The 24,614-nt window shown below is 40.3% G+C and overlaps 1 protein-coding gene across 2 annotated transcripts in view; it reads right to left on the bottom strand.

The window, feature by feature from the left end:
• Positions 1-24,614, bottom strand: part of ITGB6 (integrin subunit beta 6) — a 67,861-nt gene that overhangs the window by 34,298 nt on the left and 8,949 nt on the right. For both annotated transcript variants that reach the window (XM_060016700.1, XM_060016701.1), the window contains exons 5-7: positions 20,052-20,217; positions 18,631-18,792; positions 15,454-15,549 (exon numbers count right to left, since the gene is read on the bottom strand). In XM_060016700.1, coding sequence (XP_059872683.1) covers positions 15,454-15,549; positions 18,631-18,792; positions 20,052-20,217 — 424 coding nt within the window. The remainder of the gene's footprint in view (positions 1-15,453; positions 15,550-18,630; positions 18,793-20,051; positions 20,218-24,614) is intronic.

Here is a 24,614-nt window from a genome sequence, read left to right as displayed (position 1 = left end):
AGCATTAAGTGTGGGTTCAACCTGCTGGTTGAGATCACCTCTCTTTAACTGGCCAGGAGAAACAGGCTCCAGATAATAAACGGGTGTTTCTCCTGAAACTGTAGCCCTGTCTGGTGCTGCTTCCCGTGCTCAGGTGGAAAAATGAAAAAGCCAGAGCTGCTGCTGGGGAAATCCAGCCCCTGCGTTGGCCTTAGTCTAGGGCTGTGATTTACATCACAATGGGACTCAAGTCTCAAATAAAAATAACACTTATATAACATCTTCCATTCGTGGAGCATCCTTTGTCTAAAAAGTTCTAAGCATACTACCAGGAACTGTCTCCTCTTTTTTGTAGCATTGCAGAAACTAAGGTTTGGGTCACGTGGGTCCCTCACTGCTCTCAGGTCGCCCTGCAGGTCATTCAGTCCGGAGGTCTTAATTGTCAATCATTGTCAATCGCTTGGTGGAGCAAAGGAGTGAACTGTTCGGATACTTGCTGTTAACTCCCCCTTTCCTAGCAGTAACGAGTACACTTTTAGGGATGTCAGCATGGTACTGGGGTTGGTTGGGATCGCTCCCCACACATCATGACCCTGTGAATCAGCACCTACCTTTAAACTATCTGCATTCTCCACCTACGTTGCTTCCCCTGAGATGTCGTTCCTACCAGAGGAGAACTCACAATATTAGCCCATCCCTTCAGGTACCAAACATGGCCAAGGACTGAAGCGTTTCAAAGAAGGCAACTTTCTAGACAGCTGAAAATTACCCCTTCCTTAAGTTTTATGTTTTAAAACTTTATTTTCAAACAGAAAGTTTCCGAAAATGTACAGGACACATTCTTGTCTTCATAAATAAAGACATTCAAGCATACCTTGACTTTTTTCTTGAAGAAATAGTCATACATATCAATATTAACTATAACTCTATAATCGTCAAAGGCTTCTATCCGTAGGATTTGCAGATAGATCACATCCTTACCAAGTGGACCCCAACTGCTATGCTTTCGTTTCATTTATTTGTTTTTAGTTTCTGTCTTCTCCTTGTTAAGCTGTAAGGTATCACTCGCCTACCAATTCACTCATTTATTCATTTGCTCTTGCATTCACCAACATCAATTCAGTAGGCTTAATATGCACTGCTACATCAAGAAGAAACGATCACTCATTTTGTCAGCTGTTCTCTTCTAAAGTTTCCATGTATTGTGAAATCCGATGACCGAATTTATCACAGTTGTAGGCAAAAAAAGAAAACTAAGCTTTGAGTGAAGAATTTAGGGCATCTCCTAAAGTTCAATCATAATGATATCCTATCTTATTCCAAAGAAGATTTAAGTAGTTTAGAAAATGCACAAAACTAAATCAGAATTAATAATCATGATAGTAAGTAAATAAATCAGGATAAGGGGAACCCAAGGGAGGAACAAATGAAGCCAGGGTGATGTGGGAACACCAACATGTTTTGGGAGGTCCCAGGCACTTGCAAGAGGTGGGCACCCGGCTCAAATCCAAACCTTCTACTCCTCATTTATGGAAAAATGGGCTTTGGTTTTAATTTGTGAGTTTTGCAATGTTCTACTTATTTCACCATTCATAATTGTGTTTAAGTTTGAAGTTGCTGGAAAGCTGAACTGTTAAAAAAGTGTCAGTCGTCCATCCGCCTTGACACTGTGTTTTATTATTGAAGGGGCTGTGGATAATAATCCAGGTAACATCCCTCCCGTTACTTTGGGCCCCTCCGTCACTGCCTATTGAGGTGGGTCCCCAAGTCAGATAGAACTTGTCAAATACGAGGAAGGCACTGGTTCATCGACTCACTTTTCAAATAAACACATGTCAAAAGGGCCATGAAGCGTGAGAGCTGTGGTTAACAGCAAATACCTAAATGGGAACTTGAATTTCACTCAAGTGGAGCTGGAATGTGTGTAAATTTGACTGGTTCCAGAAGAGAAGGCAGAGGGAAACTTTAGAGTTTGACAAAGAAAGGTTTAGAGCCTTTTGAAAAGGAATTTCAAGGTCCTTAGCTTTGCATGAAACTGCTATCCTTGAAAAATGTCCTGATATCCCCCAGGCCAAGACATAATGGGTATTTTCCAGACGCAATGGTTCAAGGGGCCTCCAGATTCTGGGTTCATTCTTGGTTAACAAAGCCAAATCCATCTAATTCCTAAAGCATAATTACGATCCTGCATGTGGTGTGACATTTGGCTACTAGGACGAGTGGAAACATTAATCACATTTGTTGATCGTCACCAGAGTGAGGGTACAAAGGAGTTGGCATGTAGGAGAAGTACCCAGGATGACACTGACCATTGTGGAGAGGAAGACTATTAATTAATTTCTGGATGCTGATTCCCCCCAAAAGCACTGCAAATAACTAACTAAGAACATGGACAATTTGGCTTCTTGATCTAACACTGTAAAAACATTACACTTTAAATCTTGTAGTATTATGATTACTGTAAATATCATGTGTCAAATTCATTTCTGTCACTAAAGCCCTAAAGTGTTATTATAAATTGTCCTGATTAAACATGTTTAATGTTAGAAAAAGGATGATTTTGCATGCCTGGGTGTGATCAATTATAGCAGTGTGACCGGAAAAGAGAACTCTTGGGTATTAGAAATGATGAACTCTGAAGACGCGACGTGGCACGAGCTGAGTAGAAATGCAAACTCCTATGCTTGGACTTGAATTTCTTGGGCTTACGTTCCCTGTTCTCTGTCCATGGATTATCTTAATTATGGATTTTCTCCCTTTCCTCCCCACCATGCCACCCAGGAGTTTCTGAGGTTGCTTTTCTCACTCGTGTTTGCAAGGTTGGCTTTTTCTGTTCACCTTCGTTTCCTTAACTTCTTTCATCAAGGCCTAGTTTTTCGTTCACATTGCCCCAACCTCAAAAAAGATTTTGTATTTGTCCAACAGTCTGCATTTGCTCCCTAGAAATCTCCTGTTTGTCAAGGCTAGAGGATCAGAAGTGGACAGGCCGCGATTTAGCGGGCAGGCGTCGAAGGCTTCAGAAGATAGTACCTGGATTCACACCTGCACACTTCAGGTTCCTCTCAGAGAGCGTCTCTAAGTTCAGGGCCTCTGGGCGTCCGGCTGCCAGAAATCAGGGGTGCACCCCTGCTGGGCTGAGGGCAGGGGAGCCGCAGCCCCACATACCTGCAGCCCCAGGTAGCCGTAGACCGGCTGTTGGTTGGTTTTCTCTTTAAAGAGACTCAGGTTGAGGACCTTGGCAGCCTCTAGGCTGCTCTTGGTGCTATACTGCTGTTCTCCCCATGGAAGAGACAGCTGCCGATGGGGCCTTCATTCCTGCTTTGACTGCACTTCCTGTTGGGTTCACTCTCACCTCCAGGTTCAGAGTCTGGCTCTGTTCTGGGATACAGTTTATTATTGGCTGTATCCTTGCTGGGCATTGTGATTGGGTTTTTGCCTTGGATGGTGACTCGAACGTGCCCTCATGTCCTCCTCTGGTGACATTTCTGCTATAGCATCATGGGTTCCTCGCCACCTCAGACCTGTCAGCCACCATTTTACACAGACCACACTTCTCATGTGCCTCGTCAGAGGGGGGGAAGTCGGAAGTCAAGTGGCCGCATATCTGCTAGTAGCATTTTAATAAAGAATTTGTAAAACCAAATATTTAGAGCAACCTGCTTCTTCTCTTTAGGCTTTGTGCTTGCTTAACTCTTTCTATGGAGCCTCACTGATGTGGAGGGATTTTATGCTTAGTGCCGTTTATTTTCAACATTATATGATTAACCAACGTCACTGTTCTTGTTCTTTAACTATACTTACTAAATATTTTTTTGCTAAATTTTTTTTTTTTTTTTTTTTTTTGCGGTACGCGGGCCTCTCACTGTTGTGGCCTCTCCCGCTGCGAAGCACAGGCTCCGGACGCGCAGGCTCAGCGGCCATGGCTCACGGGCCCAGTCGCTCCGCGGGCATGTGGGATCTTCCCGGACCGGGGCACGAACCCGCGTCCCCTGCATCGGCAGGCGGACTCTCAACCACTGCACCACCAGGGAAGCCCGATATATAGTTTTTGATTTATTTATTCTACTTATTTTTGGCTGCATTGGGTCTTCGTTGCTGCACGCAGGCTTTTCTCTAGTTGTGATGAGCGGGGGCTACTCTTCGTTGCTGTGTGCAGACTTTTCATTGTGGTGACTTCTCTTGTTACGGAGCACAGGCTCTAGGTGCACGGGCTTCAGTAGCTGTAGAGCGCAGGCTCAGTAGTTGTGATGCACGGGCTTAGTTGCTCTGCGGCATGTGGGATCTTCCCGGACCAGGGCTCGAACCGGTGTCCCCTGCATTGGCAGGCGGATTCTTAACCACTGTGCCACCAGGGAAGTCCCTAACCTTTAAAGATTTTAAGCCTTCGTTTTACCTGGAAAAGTGAGTACCTTGCCTGGTCGCAGGGCTAATAAGTGGTAGAAACAGGTCTTGACTTTAAAGCAAGCGCTCACTGGGCTCTTCGTGCTCACTGTGCAAATGCCAACAGCCATGGCGGGGTGGGGGGGGGTGTCTCATTGGAAAGTTAAGGTAATAATGCCTGGTATTTATATATATAGGGGTTTAGAGATTATAGAACACTTTCCTACTCAAAGCAAAAAGAAAGGAAGAAAAAGCTTTGTGTCCGTAATCACTTTCACATTGAAAGGCTACATCTTGAAAGAAACGTAAGAAGTCGTGAAACCATAGAGGCAAAAACATTTTTTTTTTCCTGGGGGACTGTACTGTACTTTTTATCTGGTCAAAGTAAAACAGCTCTTTGCAGGTGAAAGCCCGCTTTTGTCAGGAAGTGTGCTTCTTCCAGAGCTGGGGGCCGGCTGGGTTGGCTGAAATAAGTCCTTCTGAAGGTAATCAGTAGGCTTTCTTCCCGTGAGGTCTTTCATTTTTGTGAGGTTTTATTCTCCTGTTCATTATCGGTAAACGCAGGGCTCCCGGTATTATGCAAAAGTTTACCCCCAGGCTTGACTGTGTTACTAGGACTCCCAAGATTCCAAAAAGAATATGTAATTGTTTCTGGCACTAGGTAGCGTGAATGTCTGTCTCTGGGTTGCCTGATATCGGCTTTGCCTTCAGGCTTTTAATTGTCAGCATTCCACAGTCAGACCGGCAGCGATGGGGGTGTGCTAATTAGATCAGGTGCTTGATCTTGAAGTCTGTACCAGCGATGACTAGGTAGTCGGCTTCGGAACTTTTGAGCACTCCCTGTCTTTCTCCCAGTCTGCCCTGGAATGTAATTATCTTGTCAGCCGAGAAGCTGCAGCGCACAGCTGAACGAGTGCTCGGCAGCAGTCACAGTGCGATAAGGGAAGACAAATGGCCCACCGTGCGTGACTGTTCTGAGACAAACAATTGCACAGAGAGGCATTGGAGAATGGAGGCTGAGAGAACAAAGGGTCTACACTGAGTATTTGTTCCTGAAGATACTTCAGATCTTCTCTTAATAAGATTACCCTGCCTTTTTTTTTTTTTTTTTTTTTTTTTTTTTTTTTTTTTTTTGCGGTACCCGGGCCTCTCAACTGTGGTGGCCTCTCCCGATGCGGAGCACAGGCTCCGGACGCGCAGGCTCAGCGGCCATGGCTCACGGGCCCAGCCGCTCCGCGGCATGTGGGATCTTCCCGGACCAGGGCACGAACCCGTGTCCCCTCCATTGGTAGGTAGATTCTCAACCACTGCGCCACCAGGGAAGCCCCCTGTCCATTTTAAAATCAGATGTTTTTAAAACTATTGAATTGTATGAGTTTTTTGTATATTTTGGTTATTAACCCTTTATCGGGTTGCAAATATTTTCTCCTATTCTTTGGTTGCCTTTTCATTTTGTTGATGGTTTCCCTTGCTGTGCAGAGTTTGATGTAGTCCCACTTATTCAGTTTAACTTTTGTTGACTTTGCCTTTGCCTTTGGAGTCAGATCCAAACAATTACTGCCAAGACTGATGTCAAGAGGAGCTTACCACCTATGTTTTCTTCTAGGAGTTTTATAGTCTTAGGTTTTACATTTAAGTCTTTAATCCATTTTGAGTTAATTTTTGTGTATTGTGGAAGATAGTGGTCTAGTTTCATCCTTTCACACGTGGATGTCCAGTTTTCCCAGCACCGTTTATTGAAGAGATGGTCCTTTTCCCATTGTATATTCTTGCCTCCTTCATTATAGATTGATTGACCACACATGAGTAGGTTTATTTCTATCATATGATCCAGCAATTCCACTTCTGGGTATTTATCCAAAGAAAATGAAAACACTAATTTGAAAAGATACATGCACTCCATTTTCATTGCTGCATTATTACAAATAGCCAAGATATGGAAGCAACCTAAGGGCCCATCAATGGCTGAATGGATAAAGAAGACATTGTATACATATACAATGGAATATTACTCAGTGATGAAAATGAAAGGAATCTTGCCATTTGCTACAAGAATGGACCTTGAGGGCATTATGCTAAGTTAAACAAGTCAGACAGAGAAAGACAAATACCATATGATTTCACTTACACATGGAATCTAAAAACAAACAAAACTAATCAAATCAGAACAAAATAAACAAACAAAAAAGCCAAGTTCATAGATTCAGGGAACAGATTGGTGGTTGCCAGGGTTGGGGAGGTGAGAGTGGGGGCAGGAAGTGGGAGTGACATGAGTGAAGGAATCCAAAGGTATAAACTTTCAGTTATAAAATAAGTCATGGGACGTAATGTACAGCATGGTAACTATAGTTAATAATACTGTATTGCATATTTGAAAGTTGCTAAGATAGTAAATCTTAAAAGTTCCCATCACAAGAAAAAAATGTTGTAACAGTGTGATGCCAGGCGGTAACTAGACTTATTGTGGTGATCTCTTTGGGCTGTGTATACAAATATTGAATTGTTATGTTGTACAGACAAAACGAACATAATGTTATATGTCAATTATACCTCAATAAAAAAAAAAAGAAAAGAAAAAAATTGCAAAATCTCAGGCCTCAGCCCAGACCTCCTAAATCAGAGTCTATATTTTAACAGCCTCCCTGGGTGCTTGGAGACACCAAGGGAGATTTTTAAAAATACTGATGCCTGGGTCTCAGCCTCCGAGATACTGATTTAATTGGATCAGGGTGTGACCTGGGCCTTGGATTTTTTAGAAAGCTTCTTAGATGATTCTAATGAGCGCCAAAGTTTAAGAATGTCTGGTCCACACCATTCTTGTTGTCAAGAGGATGCTTCCAGGAATAGCTCTGGCAATTTGGAAAATAAAGGTGTTATGTTTTTAAAACTATACACCTGTAACCCATATGGGGTCCTCAGTTTGTCATACACCTGTGACATCTATTTTCTACTCAACAACAAAAGTGGTGGTTTTGAATGCCTTCTATCCATGGAATAGCACTAAGACCGGGGGGGTCTTGTTTTAGCCTACCTTTCCCACTCCATCCCCTTCTACCCCAGCTCACATCAGGCTGACAAACCTCTTTTCAGTTTGTCAAACACACTGAGCACTGAGTACTTTGCTACCTCAGGGCCTTTGCACACTCCTTCTCCTCTTGACTGCTCTTAACCTTCAGGTTGCTGCTTTATTCATCACTTCTTAAAAAGGGTCTTCCCTGAAGATCCTATGGAAGTAAGGTCTTACACTCTCCTCTTCCATTATTCCCCATTGCTGTACTCTCTGTTCCATTTTTCTTAGTAATTCTTTCAAAGCTTTTAGTATGTGGCCCAAATATTGCATGAACATACTAAAACATAAAAAATTATTTGCTGTTTAGAAATTCAAATTTAATTGGACATCCTGTATTTTTATGTGCTAAATCTGGCAACCCTATAGAAGAAGTATGCCAACTCCTGAATTAGTGAATAAAATGTGCCCAAATTGTTCAAGCTCAACACAATTTTCTGTTTCAAAAATTTTCTGATTACTTTTTGAAGATTCAAGACCGTAAGGGCAACAAGATACTGAACAATGTTGTAACTAACAGTGGCCCCGCTGTAGCCTAGTTTGAGCTCTTTCAGATAATGAGCCATAAAGTTAAAACATATAATACTCTCAAATTTCTCTTATGTTTGGGAGCTGTCAGTTTAACTTGTCCCTTGTGCCTTGATGTCCTCTGTAATTGTGTGAAAGGCTGTGCCGTGTGGAGAATGCATGGGTACAGTTAAACTCTGCATGCTGGTCCAGGAAGGGGTGAGCTTCCTTTAATCATAGCTGTAATTTGGTCCAGCCTCACAGATAGAGAGTGGCCACCTGCAGCCATAGGAAAGGCTTCTGGGGATAGATAGGTAACTGAGTCCCCTCACACTGTGGACCCTCCTAGGAAGGGAAGTGTAGGTACACAGCTTTGAGCACTTTGCAGCATGGAGAAGAGCCTTTGAAGGAGCTGAGTTTGTTCACAGATGTCAGAGTCCTCACCAGTAGGGCACTTGCAGGGATAAGAAAAGGGGTTACTAGAAATAATTTGTTGGTCCTATTAAACATGTTGCATGAATGTATAAAAAAGTAACCAAGTATCATTGGAATATGTAAAAACGTGACCTGGTAGGTAAAGGTGTAGTAATTCTAGATGTTCTGGGGCTGCTAGGGGTGGGCAGCAAGTTTGCTTTTATTTTAAAACACACACCCTCTAAGTCTGGCAACCACAGATTCAGAATTCTGCAGAATGACCCTGATTTCATCTAATGCTATTCTTATTAATGAAAGTGGTTGTTCGACATATAACTAAGTGCAACTTAATTTTTATGCCTTTTTAAGACTGTAAATATATAAACACATTCCAAAAATTTGAACATACTTAATATGTACAATCTGATACCAATTATGTTAAAACATGTAAATGCACGTAAAAACAAAAGAGAAGACATTCTAAAATGTCAAGAATGGTTAGCTGTGCCTAAGCAGTGAGTTTATGAGTGATCTTTATTTTCTTCATTGTGCTTTTCTGTATCTCCCTCTTTTTTTTTAAATAATGTATTAATTTTATCATCAGAAAAAGAGTAATTTAATGTGTGGTTTTTGTTTTTTGTTTTTTGGGTTTTTTTTTCAACAGTCCCATGTTTTTGGTAGGAGAGTAACTAAGTGATACAACCACTTTGGAAAGCAACTTGGATACACCCAGGGGGGTTGAGGATGCCACTCCCCTGTGACCCAGGGGCTTCACTTCCAGACATGGATCCTCAACAGAGAACATGCCTGCAAGGATGTGCGTGGCTGCAACAATTGTAATGCTGCAGGATCGGAAATGATCTGAAGCCCTCAGGTACAAATGAACATGCTACAGTAAATACACGTAATGAAATATGTATAGCAGTGGAACAGAGTAAACAAGAGCTCTAAGTGTTTCCACAGATAAGCCTCAAAAACGTAACTTTGAGCACCACAATGTGAATGTACTTAATGCCACAGAACTATATGCTTAACCTATAAAATGGTAAATTTTATGTTGGGTATATTTTACCATCATTTAAAAAAAAAACCCCAAACATAACATTGAGTCCAAAAGCAAACTATGGAAATAACACATACAGCATGAAATTAAACTTGTGAGCCCAAACTACGTAATTAGTTATGGGTAGACATATGTTTTAATGCTTCACATAATAAAGATGGGAATGATAAACACTAAGTTCAGGATACTGGTTACTTCTATGGAAGGGAAGAGGGAGGTGGGCAGTTACACAGCAGGCAACTGGATCTGAAATGTTTTATTTCTGTAAAATATCGGAAGCAAATATAGTGGCAAAGTGTTAAGATTGGAGAAAGCTGGGCAGGAGGTACGTGGGTGTTCATTGTGTTACTCTATTTTTCCATGTGCTTGAATGGTATCATCATAAGAGGCCTATAGCCTGTGTCAGACCATGTGTCCCCTATTCCCCCTTTGGCCGAAACCTCGATAACGGTCACCTTAGAGACTAGCTATTTTTGGTCGGTTGGCCAATGGCATAAGCTCCCTAACTGTGGGACCCGTTCTTACCGCTCAGGACTTAAATGTCACACAAGGCAGAATCCAGATGTGTCTCTTTTCAAGTCCACACATATTCAGATGGCTCTATTTGTCTAAGTTAACAGCAAGAGTAAGTAAAATCCAGTGTTTACTGGCCTTGAAGGACGCTGCCGTTTGCAGCGAATGCTCTGCTGCTCCCGTGGGCTCTGTGCTCTTACTGTTCAATGACTTTCAAAAGCCGGTTACTTTGTGAAAAGGCTGCTTCTCTGTTGGCCTAACGGTTAGGAATGGGCCTGCTCTTTCACTGCAGAAACTCAAGTTCAGTTGTGACTTAACTCACTGTTGGGGCTGTTGACTCAAACTGTCTGGGCTCAAATCCTGGCTCTCACATGCAACTTGCTTTTGGATTTTTGGGGGTGCTAAAAAGGAGATTAAAAGATAAAGTGAGTTAAAATAGTTAACCCCAGCTGCCACCTAATAAGCCCTCAGCAAACCTTCCCTATTATTCTCATGGTCATAGTTGCTGATTCTCTCTGGCCCTCACTTTCCACCTCTATAAAGTGAAGGGCCAGCACTGGGATACCCTCAGCATCGAAGGTAGTTTTAAGATTGCCGATTAATTTGCTGCCCCTTCTAATAAAAATGGTGAATAGAAAAGAGTAAAAACATTGACAGATGTGAAAACTCTGGCCCCTCAGGAAAACTCTGCCTTGGGGTCTCTAGAATATAACCTCTAAAATAACCTCTAACCTTTAGGTAAATCATTGGCTGACAAGTCTGCTAATGCTCTTGAGGCAGACACTGTGTCTTCTTCTCTCTAGTCACCAACCCTGGGCTGGCTCATGGATGTTTGATAAATGAATGAATGAATGAAGACTATGGTCAATAGCACCCTGGTTCTAATGATGTTAGACATTCTGGGTATTATGTAAATCTTGAAATATTTAGGCCTAGTATTGATGAAATCTCATTTTATATTTCTACATGGGTTGGCCTAAGAAGGCATCTCATTAAGACCCTGACTATAAATTTGTATCTTTTTTTCTGTGTGTTTATTTTCTGGATGATGAGTCCTTGTGTTCTTTAGAAGAAAAGTACTCTGTGTAACCTAGGGGGTAACTACTGATGATTTTTCGTGTTTATGGTTTATTAATTAGTCTGGAAAATACTTCCAACCACTTTGCCCTGATAATCTGAGGACACGAGTTTGTTTTTTCCAAAATCTCCCTCTCTGAGAGGTGTTTTTATTAATGAGGAAAGTGCAGGCAGCTGGCTCTCCTTGGTCTTTATTCTCAGATACCAGCGAATAAAGAGAAATCAAAATCCTTTTCCATTACACTTGAATTGAGAGCAATTTATTAACTCCATGGACGTTTCTCGTAATCCAGAAGTTCTCTTTTTAATTCCTACACGATTTTATTTTCATTAAAAGCATAAATTTGGAATTCCCATAATTACAGGGTGGAGTTCATAGATAAAGAACAACTTTTTAGACCGTGACCTAAAATTAGCTATATTACAGCTAACTATACTTTATCCGTGTGTAAATCATTGGAATTTATGGTGATTTGCGCCCCCTCCAGGTCCAGAATCATTGACTACCAAAGCTGGAGGTCATCCACTCCTGTCCTTTTATTCAGTAAAAACCGATCCGAGAGATAAAGGGATTCTCACTGGAAAAAATTGTTTTGGTCTTTTCCAACAGTAAACATTATAAAGCAAAACAATAATAGAACAGGCTACAAATAGCAAAAGGGTCCAATTATTGTTTTATCTCCCTCCCTAATTTCTCTGCCTCCTTTCAGTTCCCTTGCTATGGTGAAAAGCTCAAAAGATGAGGAGAAAAAGGAAAGAAAGGGTGAAATAAAAACTGGGTTTTTGATTCCTGAAAAATTGAAACTTGTATATGGTAGACAATTTCAGAAGCCACACTTCTGAAACATCAGGCTCATAGCATATTGCAGCAGCCTTTGTTTTTGGATTAATGACCATCAAGTGGTTAATCACTCGGGTTTTCCTTTTACAGACTAGGAAGAAGGCTCTGGAGCTTATCCAACAGGGTGATCCCAAGGCTGATGGCAGAGTGTTCCTTTCCTCTCTAGTGCCAACTGGATTCAAGTGCAGAAGAAACAGCCAAGGCTGCAGGAGACCATAATGGTAGGTCAGGCTCCCCCACCTGCTCTTGGACATGGGCTCCCTTGACCTTGACAGGCATTTGTCACACAAAACTCCAAATCTCTATTTAGAAACTTTGAGCCCATTTGAGAAAAAATGAAGTGCTTGCATTGCAGTTTTTTGTTTTTTAATTCATTCAACAAATATTTACTGAGAATCTACTTTGTATTGAGAATTGGCCTAAACAGAAAGATGAGCGAGACCCACCATGCTCTTTACAGAGTTAATAATAGAAGATTTTTTACCTCCAGAGGGGAGGGCCTTTTTGTTGGTAGAACAACCTGCTTGGGCCCCTGTCCCCATGCTTTAGACCCATCATTCTGTCCTAATAACCACAGGGACATCAATTAGTGGCCACAGATGTTAGTGAAGTGTCTTTTACCAATACATCTTGTTTACTTTCTAAGTGGTGTTTCAACATTACATCATAAACACCAGGTCATACAATTATTATTATATATATATATACAATAACAATTAATGTCATAAAACTCATCTTTTCCAGCCAGAGGTAGACATTTTGAAAGATAATGGGATATTTTAAAGTCTTGCAAATAATCCCAGGTGATTAATAACAGGATTTGACAATGTAGTAAAGAATGCTAATTTAATTGCTTTTCTCAGTCTCTCATTAGCAAGGAAAGACTAGTCAAATTAGACAGTTGGGGCTTAGTAGCCTGATACTAAATTGATGTAAATTAACAGTAAATATTTGAAAACAGCAGAGGAGATAAAAAAAATTTTTTTTAAAGCTTGGGTAATTGAATCCTGATTCAAAATGGTATTTAGCAGTTGAATGTAATATACTACCTACTACTCAGTCTATTATCTATCATTATTTTTTGAACCCTGTAATTGGACAAACAGAAAACTATCCATGATAATAAGTTTGTTCAAAATCATCTGTTTGCTGGAGTCTGGGGCACACACTGCAGTCATAATGAACAGGAGGCAAAACTGCTCACTGTAGCCTTTCCATTGTTTGTTCATCTCTGTTACCACAAAGTACGGCAACATACACACCTGGGCAGTCCAAGGCATCTTACCAAAATTATTTTAAAAAATAGTCATTTTTTCTTGCGTTCCATGAACGGGCAACATAACTCTTTATTTGCTGCAAGATGGGCACCATTGAACCTGACCTAGCTCCTGTCCCGGGTGTGTGTACATAACTGTGCTTAACACAGAACTGGGGCAAACAGTTTGCCTCCTGGAATTTCCATTAGATCCAACCACTTAGTTGCTTTATTTATCCTATCACTGGTTTTATTTTTCAGTGATTCTTTGGTCGTTATGCTGCCTCTCTCACAGCTATCCAAACATCAGGTCACATAGGGCTCCTGCACACATAGGGCTCCTTCTAAGAGATTTAAATGGAAAGGCAACCCAAGCCATTACTGGTCTATTTTCAGTTTCCATTATCAATAAAACAAGAAACCAGCATTTTCATGCTGTGCAAAACCTTCAGGGAAGTGCAATGCTGCTGTCATTATCTTTAGACCAGGCTGCCGTCTACTCCCACTAATGCAGAGGAAATGATGAGTCCATCAGAATGAAAATAAAATAATGAAAGGATCAGAGTCACAGAGCGGGCTGCTGGCCTGGTCCACTGCATGGCTCCCTGCAAATGTCCCTTTGAATTTAGTGGAGCCTAGATGGTAAAAACCACAGGTCACAACGGAACATAAATTCACCTCCTAATGAGATTAGTAGGCAGGCAAAATAAATGTCCTGCTGTTACGTTAGAGGCCGGCTCTAATCTGGTGTTTTCCTTGGAAATGATCATTTCCTTTGCAACAGGGAACCGTGGATGCAACCTGTTTAAACCTGACAGATTCTGTTTTGCCACAGAGCTATTTTTCACCTTGCTCTGTCTTTTTAATAGCAATTTTGAGGAGGCATTTGAATGAGTTGTGTCTTAAAGACTACTACCGAAGGGAGTTATGGGTGTCTCTGTTCGTGGTCATCAATCGTGTTTCCCAGATCCCTCTTTTAAGAAAACTTTGTGCAACTTCTCCTCCCCTACCTAAACAGGAGCCTTGCTTTGGAGGAGGTGTGGTGACCCCCAGGGTCCTCTCACTCTAGCCTTACGAATCAAAGGCAGAATAGACTCACTATTGTATTTGGGGTACTTTTCAAAAATCTTTACTGCAACTCTACTACTTAAAACCACTGGAAACGAGTATCACATACTAAAAAGCCTTAAGAAAATGCCTAGATCAGGTGAACCCACATGGTCTCTGAGTAGAACAAAGCCCTCGAGTATGTAGCTAGATTGCAAGGGACTTCCTTCGTTTTCAGCAGAAGGCAGTCTCACCTGGAGTACAATACCCTCCTCTCATTAAAAATGCAAGATAGGATCTCCTCCTGGATCCTTTCTACAGAACTTGATGCAAGTTCATGGATTGTACCGTCCTGAGCAGTGAGTGGCATTTAATCAAAGCCTTCTGTGAAATAATCTCAGTGTTTCCTGAGCTCTGTAAATTCACCAAGCGAGTTAAGAGGTCCTTTCAAAAGGAATGGGAGACCCGACTTTGAATTTAGGAGTATTTGAAGCTTCTGCATAGAAGGTACAGACGATTTAACGGACACATATTTTCTCAACATTTTCTAGGACTCAGGCTGGAGATTCCTCCTCTGTGAAACTGCCCATGAGGAATAATAGATCATTTGCTAGTACCCCAATGCATGGCATTTTGACATATTGTTTTTCTGAGGCTGGAAAGAAGCCACAGAAAACTTTTGCACTTGTAATATGTGTTTTACTGTGTATGCAGTGATTTATGAACATTTTTTTCATCTAACAAAACAATTTCCTTTCTGCCATTGGTGCTTCCATTCAAAAACCTGAACTGCAAATCCAACTACTTTAAGGGAGAAATTATCTTTTGGCCCAGGGTTTAACAAATTTTTTTCTTTCAACTTTTCACTTCTCAATAGTTTGAGTTGTATCTCTACTTGTGTATTTTCTATGTATCGAATTTGCAAATGTCAGAGATTTAAGTCAAGTCTCCTCCCATTCTCATAATTTTCTCTGCTCACTGTTAACTCTCCTTATCAGATGAAAGAGCTCAAGGGAAGATAGATTGATTTTCCATTAGATAGGTGGTCCTGTGTTTATTGGGACTCTCTTCCAACTTTTCATTTCCATAACTGTTTCTTCCTTATCCCACCATATCTGTCCTCCACTCTCTGCTGCACCTCTGTGTTTATAATTTAAATTGCAAACAGTAACTGAATCCACTTTGCCAGTGTCCAGTATATCTGGTACGTGTTAATGATTACCTATTGGCCTCCCATGTATTAAATTCAGAGTTAAAGTTTCATGTCCAATAATCTCCCTGAAGGAATTTCCCAAATCATGTTTGCTTACCTCATACAAATGAACTTGTTCTTGGGTTACAGCAAAGATCAATAATACGTTATTTTGCACCAGTTTATCAATGAGTTGTCCAATTGTTGGATATTCCTAAAATTGAACACAAAGATTTTAAGTATCTTCTTAACAAAAATATGTAAAATAAAGGAATATCTCTTTCAAAGATATCTTACTGAGTTTGGCATTTTCAATTCTCACAGGCATTACTGTGTCTATCACTCCAAGTAAACAAATACACAATTAGCATTATTTTCTTAATTGGTTTAGTAATTGTTTCCTAGCTATTGTAAGTTGATTTAATTCCTTAGAGTCAGTGCCTGTCAACGTGGTGTATTATGATCTGTCACTTCCAAGGAGATCACTAAATTTATCTAAAGACTTACAGTGTGTCATCTTTTCAAGGGTAGAGATACATGTCTTTTTCTAAGTGCCACTTGCCTGCAGGTAAATATTGGAGGGAATTTTAGAATTGAGAGAGGGACCATGACTATGATGAAGGTGAGGGAGGTGACTCTTGCAGCTCTGAAACTCTGACTGGAATTGGATGGGGCGGGATGAGGGTTGCGGAAGGACCAACCTGCTGAGGAAGCACACACTGCCACTCCTAAATCCCTCTGACTTGAGATATTCCTGTACCAGTTCTCCAATTTGGTCTTACTGCCTTTTTGATGTCACGAATTGGTTTTATGGGATGCTGCAATATTTTTACAGGGCAATTGAAAAGCCATTGTATTCAATTTACTTCTGTTCCATTGATACATTCATTCCTGAGTGATACAAGTACTTTAAAATATAAAGTCATTAATTATCATATTTGCAGATGACCTTTACTTTCCAAGCCTGGAAAACCTGGAGCACATTTGCCTGGCGTATGACTCCAAATGTGAATAATGTGTAAAAAAACCCTCAAATGAGGGAGTGGCCTGCAAACAAGGGAACTAAGAATACCGTGTTGCTTATGACTGCAGTAAGCCAAAGTGCAGGAACACTGACGAATAAGCCTTCTTGCACACGAATGTGGTGTGTTCATATATTCTCAACGCTTCCGGAATATTTTTGTCTTCAGCCACAAAATTAAAGTTGAGGGAAAAGTATAGTTTTGCCTAAGATACTCAGGTCAGTTACCCAACTGCAAATCTGGCTGTGTAATGCGTGCTTTCTATCCCATTTGGATTTTTATTAGTGGATATTAGCAGAATCCAGGTACTATCTATAAACCTTTCTGATTCTGACATTCTCAGTCTCTGTGTTTCAATTGCTCAAATATTAAGTATCCTTCAACCTTAAGCCTGAGGTCCTCCAACGCTGGTCCCTACTTATCTCCAGATGTTCTCGGAACTTTCAACTGCTGTGCCTGTGTAGCCAGGATGGTACCACGTAGCCCTCCATAGGCGGGTGAATATGGTTTTCTATTTGATCCAGATCTTTTGGTTTAATTCCCACATTATATTCTAAGTTCCTCAAGGCCAGGGATCATGTCCTGTTATTTTGCGGCCCCAGGAGCCTGGCCCAGTGTTGAGAGCATAGAAAGTGCTCAGAGGACCCGGGGGCTATGTTGCAGGCAGGGAAATAGCCCACGGCTCTGTACATTGTAACAACTTAATAAGAATCACTTGAACGTGTATTACAGGAGAAGGTCATATTAGGCAACAGGCAGTATTTGCTTCTGTGATCTTGCTTTTTTCTGAGATGTCTATTATGGGGCATTTGAATAGTTGCAAGAAAAAAGTAACAAAAAAGGGATCCACTTCTCATGGTTTATTACCCCTCATTGGCTAAAAGACAAAATGTGGCTACCCTCACTAATCCTGTAATATGGAAGGACAACCGATACAATTAAAAATATATAAATTTGGTGAACACTATTGATCAAAAGTTAGGTAGAAACAGCCATGTAGAAGTTTAGAAATTTAGGTCAAGAAATGATAGCAGATAATTCATGAACCATTAGATTTTTAAAACTAATAGCCAACGCTGTAGTAAGCGTTTCTGTACATTATCTCACTAAAGTCTTTTCTTTTTAGAGGATAGTTTTTCCAATCTGATATCAGAATCCTGGGTTCTCTTCCCTCTTTCTTTCTCTCACCTACACACACTTCTACAGCATTGTCATTTTCAAAAGTCACTTAAATTCTCTGTACCATTTTTTCCCCAAGTGTTAAATGGGGATAATATGACCTTTCCAGGTTTCTGCTTCATAATTCAATTCTATTTTTAGTGTGCTCCAGGCACTGTGCTGTCAGCAAATAGAGATAATAAACCAGTTCTGGTACTGAGGATGTATGTTAAAGACAGACAGAAACCAACAAGCACAGTTCCGTATGGCGATGGCCAAGAAGCCATCTATGTATAAGAGCCAGGGGAGAGATGATCGCTTTGGGGCCCAGTGGAGGTCAGACAGGGTCCTCCCCGTCCCCGGAGCAGTCATGATCGAGCTGGGTTTTAAAAGATCAGTAAGAGTTTCTCAGCAGCCTTGGAGGAAAGGGCATTGCAGACAGAGGGAAGGACACATGCACCAGCGTGGCAGCCTCACGGTCTGTTCAAGGGAAACAATTAGACACATAGGGTTCTGGTGAGGATCAAATGAGATCATGTACATCAAAAGAGCTCTGAAATTTTTACCTTGTTTTACAAAAGTCAAGTGTTTTTTCTTCTTTTTGAATGTCACGAGCATTTTTTAAATGACGAAAATAAGCCAGATTTAATAAGCACCAACCGAGCAGCACCTGACTAGTGGTTTCCCAGGGAGTCCCAGGGTCCATGAAAACATGGAATTATGGAGGCAGCATGACTCTGGGACCATCATCTGAAACAACTCCTAGGTGACTACTGTTCTGGTCTGAGCCTTCCTTTCCAGGGCTATGGTTCAAACAGAATGAGCTGACTGTATTATATTTTGCTGGCCTCGGGCTCTTTGAAAAATTGGGGAGGTTCTGGGATCATTCGTACTATAACAAATCTGAACTTATCCCACATCGCCACCGCCCATCTGTGCTCTTGAGGGGACCTCTGAGGGCAATGAGGATGGAGAAAGGCCAATGTGTTAATCTCAAATCAGAAAATGTGCACTGCTTCGACCAAGGGTGGGTTACTCTGCTATGTATTACAGCAATTGTTGCTCCATTCGCCTACTTGTAGCCCTGAAAACAGTGTAGAGTATAGGTTACACACCAAGACTGTTGACATGGAGTATTCATTCTTGCTGTCCAAGTGACAGAGCCCATCGTTAGGAATGACGATGCCTGCCAGTTTGCTGTCCATTCCAAAATGAGAATCGGCATCGCTCACAAAGACCAGGAGATGGAGGGAGTCGTTACGCCAGCCAATTTTTTCCTACAGTGAGAAAGAAGCATTTAGCTTGTATGGGAGAGGGGCGGACGTTTATTGAGAGTGGACCAGTTATGCTTGGACACATTCAGATTATTAAAATATGTATTGCTGCTCGATCTATTTTAGACTGTTTCATCTATTGTGAGTTGGTAATATTAACATATTAAAAACATGAAATTCTGTGACCTTTGTTTTATCCTGGATTACATTTTCAGATGATTTATGCTTCAGAAAAAATGGTTCCACTACAATCAGTATCCAGTTGATCTTGACATTTACACAGTTAATTATTTTTACTGTCCAGTTTTCAATTTACCAGAAAAATGACAGAAGGGAGTGAGGGAGGTCATAGATTATCCCAAATCCAAGCTGAAGCAGAGCTAGTAAGAATGCAATACAGAATGGACCCGAAGTAAGCCTGTTTTATTAAAATTTCACCCAACCTGTAGGTACCTATTTCTCTTTCTACTGAAATCATCCAAAAATTCTAAACATAATACAAGGATAAAAACTGCTTATCAAAGTATGACTGCAGAGTACTGTTAATTAAGATGGTCTGTTTTCTGTCTCTTTGCAGAGCTCTCCCCTTTAATTAAGATTATTCAAGGAACTAGTTGGACAGAAGCTCATCGTAGCTGCCCCATGGTACCTTATCTTTTTCCTTCCTTCCTTAATTCTTTGGCCCTCCCACATTCTAGGACCTTCGGCCCTATCTGTTTCCTGATATTTTCCATGAAGACTGTCATCTGAAGACAGGGGAATCGTTCCCATGGGTATGAGTTTGATTGTCAAGGAGGAGAGGTACTCTTGCATTGTTGTAGAGACACTGTGGCTTCTGATGCTTATTTTGTTGTTCGAAACAATAGATAGCTGATCATATGTAGACGTTTATTCTGAATCAGAGCATTTTTACTTTTTTTTCGTTAATTGCTGTCTTTGTTTTTTTCTTTTTTTTCACCATGGTTGATTCAAAAACTAATGAATATGATTTGGATCTTTGAAAATTAATCATACATGACTATTCTTTTAACCAATTTTTCCCAACTGTACTACAATGTTATTAGACTATTTGAATATTAGGCATAAAAAATTGTCCCCGTTTCAACATGATGGAATTAAAAAATGTACAAAATTTTAAGTATCTGTTGTAGAAATATGGTGATTAAAGGAAAGATAAAGTTAGCTAAGCTTTTCAAAGGAGATTTGTTCACAAGACATGAAATTTGTGTCAACAGAATGAAACACTGCTCCCCTCAGCATACCTTACATACAGCAGCTTGCATAATTGCATCAAATCCACCTTCTGGGGTGTCAATATTAGCAGAAATTTTCTGATTCTTCACAATTTCATTGAATCTTTCTGCATCATTTGTCAACGGCAAAATGTGCTTGAATCCAAATGTAGGTAAACAAATGTATGGAATACTACTGCAAAAGGAAGATGTAAAATGTTCTTGAAATATGATGCAACACACAATGAATGGGTTTAATAGCCTAACAGCATTTCCTTCAATGAAGATGCATTTTTCTAAAGTGCCCGACTCCGTAACTTAGCTGTGAGTCTCACTGTTAAGGTTGTTTTCATCATCTCCCACCCAGCCCTTCCAAATTGGCCACATTAGCTAACACTTAGAGCTTGCTGTGTGTCTTGCATTGGTTCAGACACAGAAAACAGATAATCAGGTGATCAGACTCCCCGTGTGTGTTTGTGTGTGTGTGTGTGTGTGTGTGTGTGTGTGTGTGTGTAATCACTACCTTCTATTGCCTCTCAACCAAAATCCACCATTAAGTTTACATGATGACAACAATTCCTTTGTATTTTGATAGCTTAAACTGTCACCAAGGATGAGTCTCCCTGTAGCAAGACTGAGAGAGGAACCTGTCTACTCCGTCCTCTGCTCAGTCCTGCCTGCCCAGGGCCTGAAAATCAGAGCAAGGCTCTTGATTCTAGAGCCCAACTTTATTGTGATAGAACAGACTATTGTGGACAAGCCTGGGGTAAAACCACCACTAAAAACAGTTTACCTGTGAGGAAAATGCCATGTTAGGATGAGATCTGCCCTAAAGACATCACAGTAGAACAGAAATTGCTAATCCTGAATCAGCCACATTTTATTCTGAAAGCCAGCTAGTAGCTGTGCATGAGACTTTGGGCAAGTTACTCAACCCTTCTGAGCTTTAGGTTTTCCTTTGTAAAGTAGAGATAAATAACATAGAGCAGAGATTCTCAAAGTGTGGTCCCTGGACCAGCCACGTGAGCATCACATGGGAACTTGTTATAAATGCAAAATCTGGGGTATGACTCCGGACCTGCTGAATCGGAAATGTTAGGTGTGGACTCAGAGACCTGTGTTGAGCCAAGTCTTCCTGATGCATTCCAAAGTTTGAGAAACATAGGTGTAGAAGCACAGAGACAAAAAGGAGTAGCCCCCAGTGAGGCTGTGGTATGCTTCTGAGGAGAGCTGGCTGACTTAGGTGAGCATCTTTGCAAGTTCAACAGCCTGTCTTGTCAGCATACAAGGAGCTGATGCATCTTTGAGGAGTAGGCTCTTTATCACCATAGTCATCTGCCTGAGGTATACAGTCAATTCTCATTATTTACAGATTCCATATCTTTGAAAATCCATATTGCTAAAATGTATTTGTAACTCCCAAATCAGTCCTTTCTCTGTCATTCGTGTACGTGCACAGAGTGACAAAAAAGCTGAGTCGGGCTTCCCTGGTGGCGCAGTGGTTAAGAATCTGACTGCCAACGCAGGGGACATGGGTTTGAGCCCTGGTCCGGGAAGATCCCACATGTCGCGGAGCAACCAAGCCCGTGCGCCACAACTACTGAGCCTGCGCTCTAGAGTCCACAGGGCACAGCTACTGAGGTCCATGCACCTGGAGCCCGTGCTCCGCAAGAGGAGAAGCCACCACAATGAGAAGCCCACGCACCGTGGGGAAGAGTAGCCCCTGCTCGCCGCAACTAGAAAAAGCCCACGCACAGCAACGAAGACCCAATACAGCCAAAAAAAAAAAAGTTGAGTCACCTGATATGATACATATGTTTCCAGCTGAGGTCAAATAAGACAGCCTTCTTGTTCCAGCTGTCATACTGTAAACAAATGTCCTTTTTGTGGTCTATCTGGTGCCATGGTTTTTTTTTTTTTTTTTGCATTTTTGTGATTTTGGGGTAATTTTGCTGTTTAGAGTGGCCCCCCAAGTATAGTGTTGAAGTGCTGTCTGGTATTCCTAAGTGCAGGAAGACTTTGATGTGTCTTATGGGAAAAATACACATGTTAGCTAAACTTTATTCTGGCATGAGTTACAGTGCTGTTGGCTGTGATTTCAACATTAATAAATCAACAATATGTATTAACTAAGATGTCTTTAAATAGAAACACACAGAAAACAACGTTATGTATTGCTCAGTTGGTGAAACGTGACCAGAGACTCGTAGGAACCTAACCCTGTGTCTCCCCTAGGAGAAATGCTCAGCATTCTCTAATGCAGTTGTTGAGGAGAATTTACAGAACAAGACTTCTGTAAATGATGAGAATCAACTATATATATATAAGTCAGAATGACTGTGGATTTGCTTACACTGAGAAATGAAGCTCTGCCAGAACCAGAATGCTGGTGTCTGCAAGGATAATCATTTACTTCCTGTCAGTAGACTTTCACAAAAAGTAGGTCATAATCTGATGCGTCCTCAGATTTCAGAACAAGGGGGGGTTAAAGGTGGCCAGCACTGAATGGTACAGTCTGAGATGTCCCATTTTCTTAATGGGGTATCTTTTATTTTCTAATGATTTTAAGAACTCTATCTCTAAATAGTATCAAATTTTTGTCTTTGTAGTTTGTTTTTAAATTTTGTTTACAATGTTTTTGGATATATACCTTAAAATTTTTTATATAGTCGATTTTTTCCCACCTTCAAAGATGAATGTATTTTGAAATGTGAAATGAGGAATTAAAAAAAAAAGTTAACCTATTAAGTGATAATAATGTAGCATTTGTCCTAATTGCTCCTGTAGTATTTAAAGCAGCTACAGGGTAGAAGAAAATGCCATTAGATTGAGAATAAAAAGACTAAATAGTTATCTATCTAAAATGAGGGTGATAATAATAGTTACTTCACAAGGTTGTTGTAAAAATTACATTAAAAGTATTTTATAAAAAGTATATAATTGTGTGAAGTATACCATTGTCCCTGGAGCCCAACTAGTCTTGGAAATGTTTCGTTTGATCTTTTATTTGGGGGTGTTGGTTCACACTGTACCAAAATGGCATTTGAGAATCTTCTGGAGCCAGAGAACTAGTATTCCTATCTTTCGGTAAGAAATTTGCATTTTTGTTGGTTAGAATTATTTGCTATGTAGTTCTTACTAGAACTCTAATCTTTTGGAAAGGGGAATACATTTATTTAATTCAATAAACATATTCATGTGCTGGGAGATGAATGAAGCTAAAACAAAGCAGAATGTCAGAGCTGGGTCACACCAGAAAATTTTGACTGGAGGCTGCCTATTTTGGTCAAAGTTCTTCCTCCAACAAATGCTTATATTTGGTTGTTATTTTCTAAGATAGAAATTGAAGGAACTACTCATTGCTGAATAACTTGATTTTGAGTCCCTAGACAACAATAGATTTGCATTTAAAATGCATTCAAATTTAAAATTGTAAAACACAATATAAAAAGTGCTACTTATATTTTTATTAAAACTTTAAATAAAGTTCATAAAATAAGACTATAATGATATATACTAAAAGGTTAACACCATCTTTTTTGAGTGGGATTAGAAATGATTTCCATTTTCTTCTTTTTGTCTGTATTCTCACTTGGGCTTGTTATTAAAAATTATATTATATACTCATATATGGTTTTCTGTGTGTACATATAGGAAATCTAAGCATTTCAGGGTTCAGTTATCTCTTTTGCAAAACTACAATGAATTCCTCACTTCAAGTCTTCAAAAATAAAACAAAACACCAAATCAAACGTGAAATGATGTTAAAAAAAAATCCCTCAAAATGTTCGATGGAGAAAATTTTATCTTTGTGCTGTTAAATATTTTTAAATGCATATTACAATTCATTACAAATAGGAAAATGGAGAAAATATGGTTTTTCTTGATGTTTCTTAGACAGCAGCATAAGAGAAACTTCTTTCAAAAACGTAAACCATTCAGGCTTCTTACGTGGTGAAACGAAGTTTTAGTGACTTTCCATCTAACGAAGATAAAGAACGCAAGCTACTTCAAAAAGCACTAGAGACTAGATTAAAACTGAGGTTTTAAAAGTGTGGTGTGCAGACCCACAGAGGGCCCTGACACCTTTTCAGAGAGTTTTTCAGGTCAAACGTATTTCATAATAATAAGAGATGTTATTTGTCTTTTTCACTGATGATGCAAAGCAATGGTGACTAAAACTGCTGGTGCCTTAGCACAGATCAAGGCAGTGGCACCAAACTGCCTAGTATTCCTTATAATTTTTTTTTAAATGCTAGTTTCACTTGATTGTCCTTGATGAAGCAGTAAAAGATATTAATTTTATTAAGTCTACACCCTTGGATACGTGTTTTTAAAAAATATTTCTGTGTGACCACATGGGGAATATGCATACAGCATTACTGCTGCACATTGAAATACATGTTTATAGTGGAAAAACACTTGCGGTTGTTTGAACTGAACTGGCCTATTTTATGGAACAATCATTTGATCTGAAAGCCAAACTATCATTCCAACTTAAGTTTTTGGCAGACATATTCTTAAAAATGAAGAAAGTAAGCCTGCTACTTCCAGGAAAACGACTATCAGTATTTGTTGCCAATGCTGAAATCT

Source organism: Delphinus delphis, chromosome 7 (genome assembly GCF_949987515.2).
Source record: "Delphinus delphis chromosome 7, mDelDel1.2, whole genome shotgun sequence".
Classification (NCBI taxonomy): Eukaryota; Metazoa; Chordata; class Mammalia; order Artiodactyla; family Delphinidae; genus Delphinus; species Delphinus delphis.
Note: the sequence above shows the minus strand (reverse complement) of the source record. Positions and strands in the feature narration are given on the sequence as shown.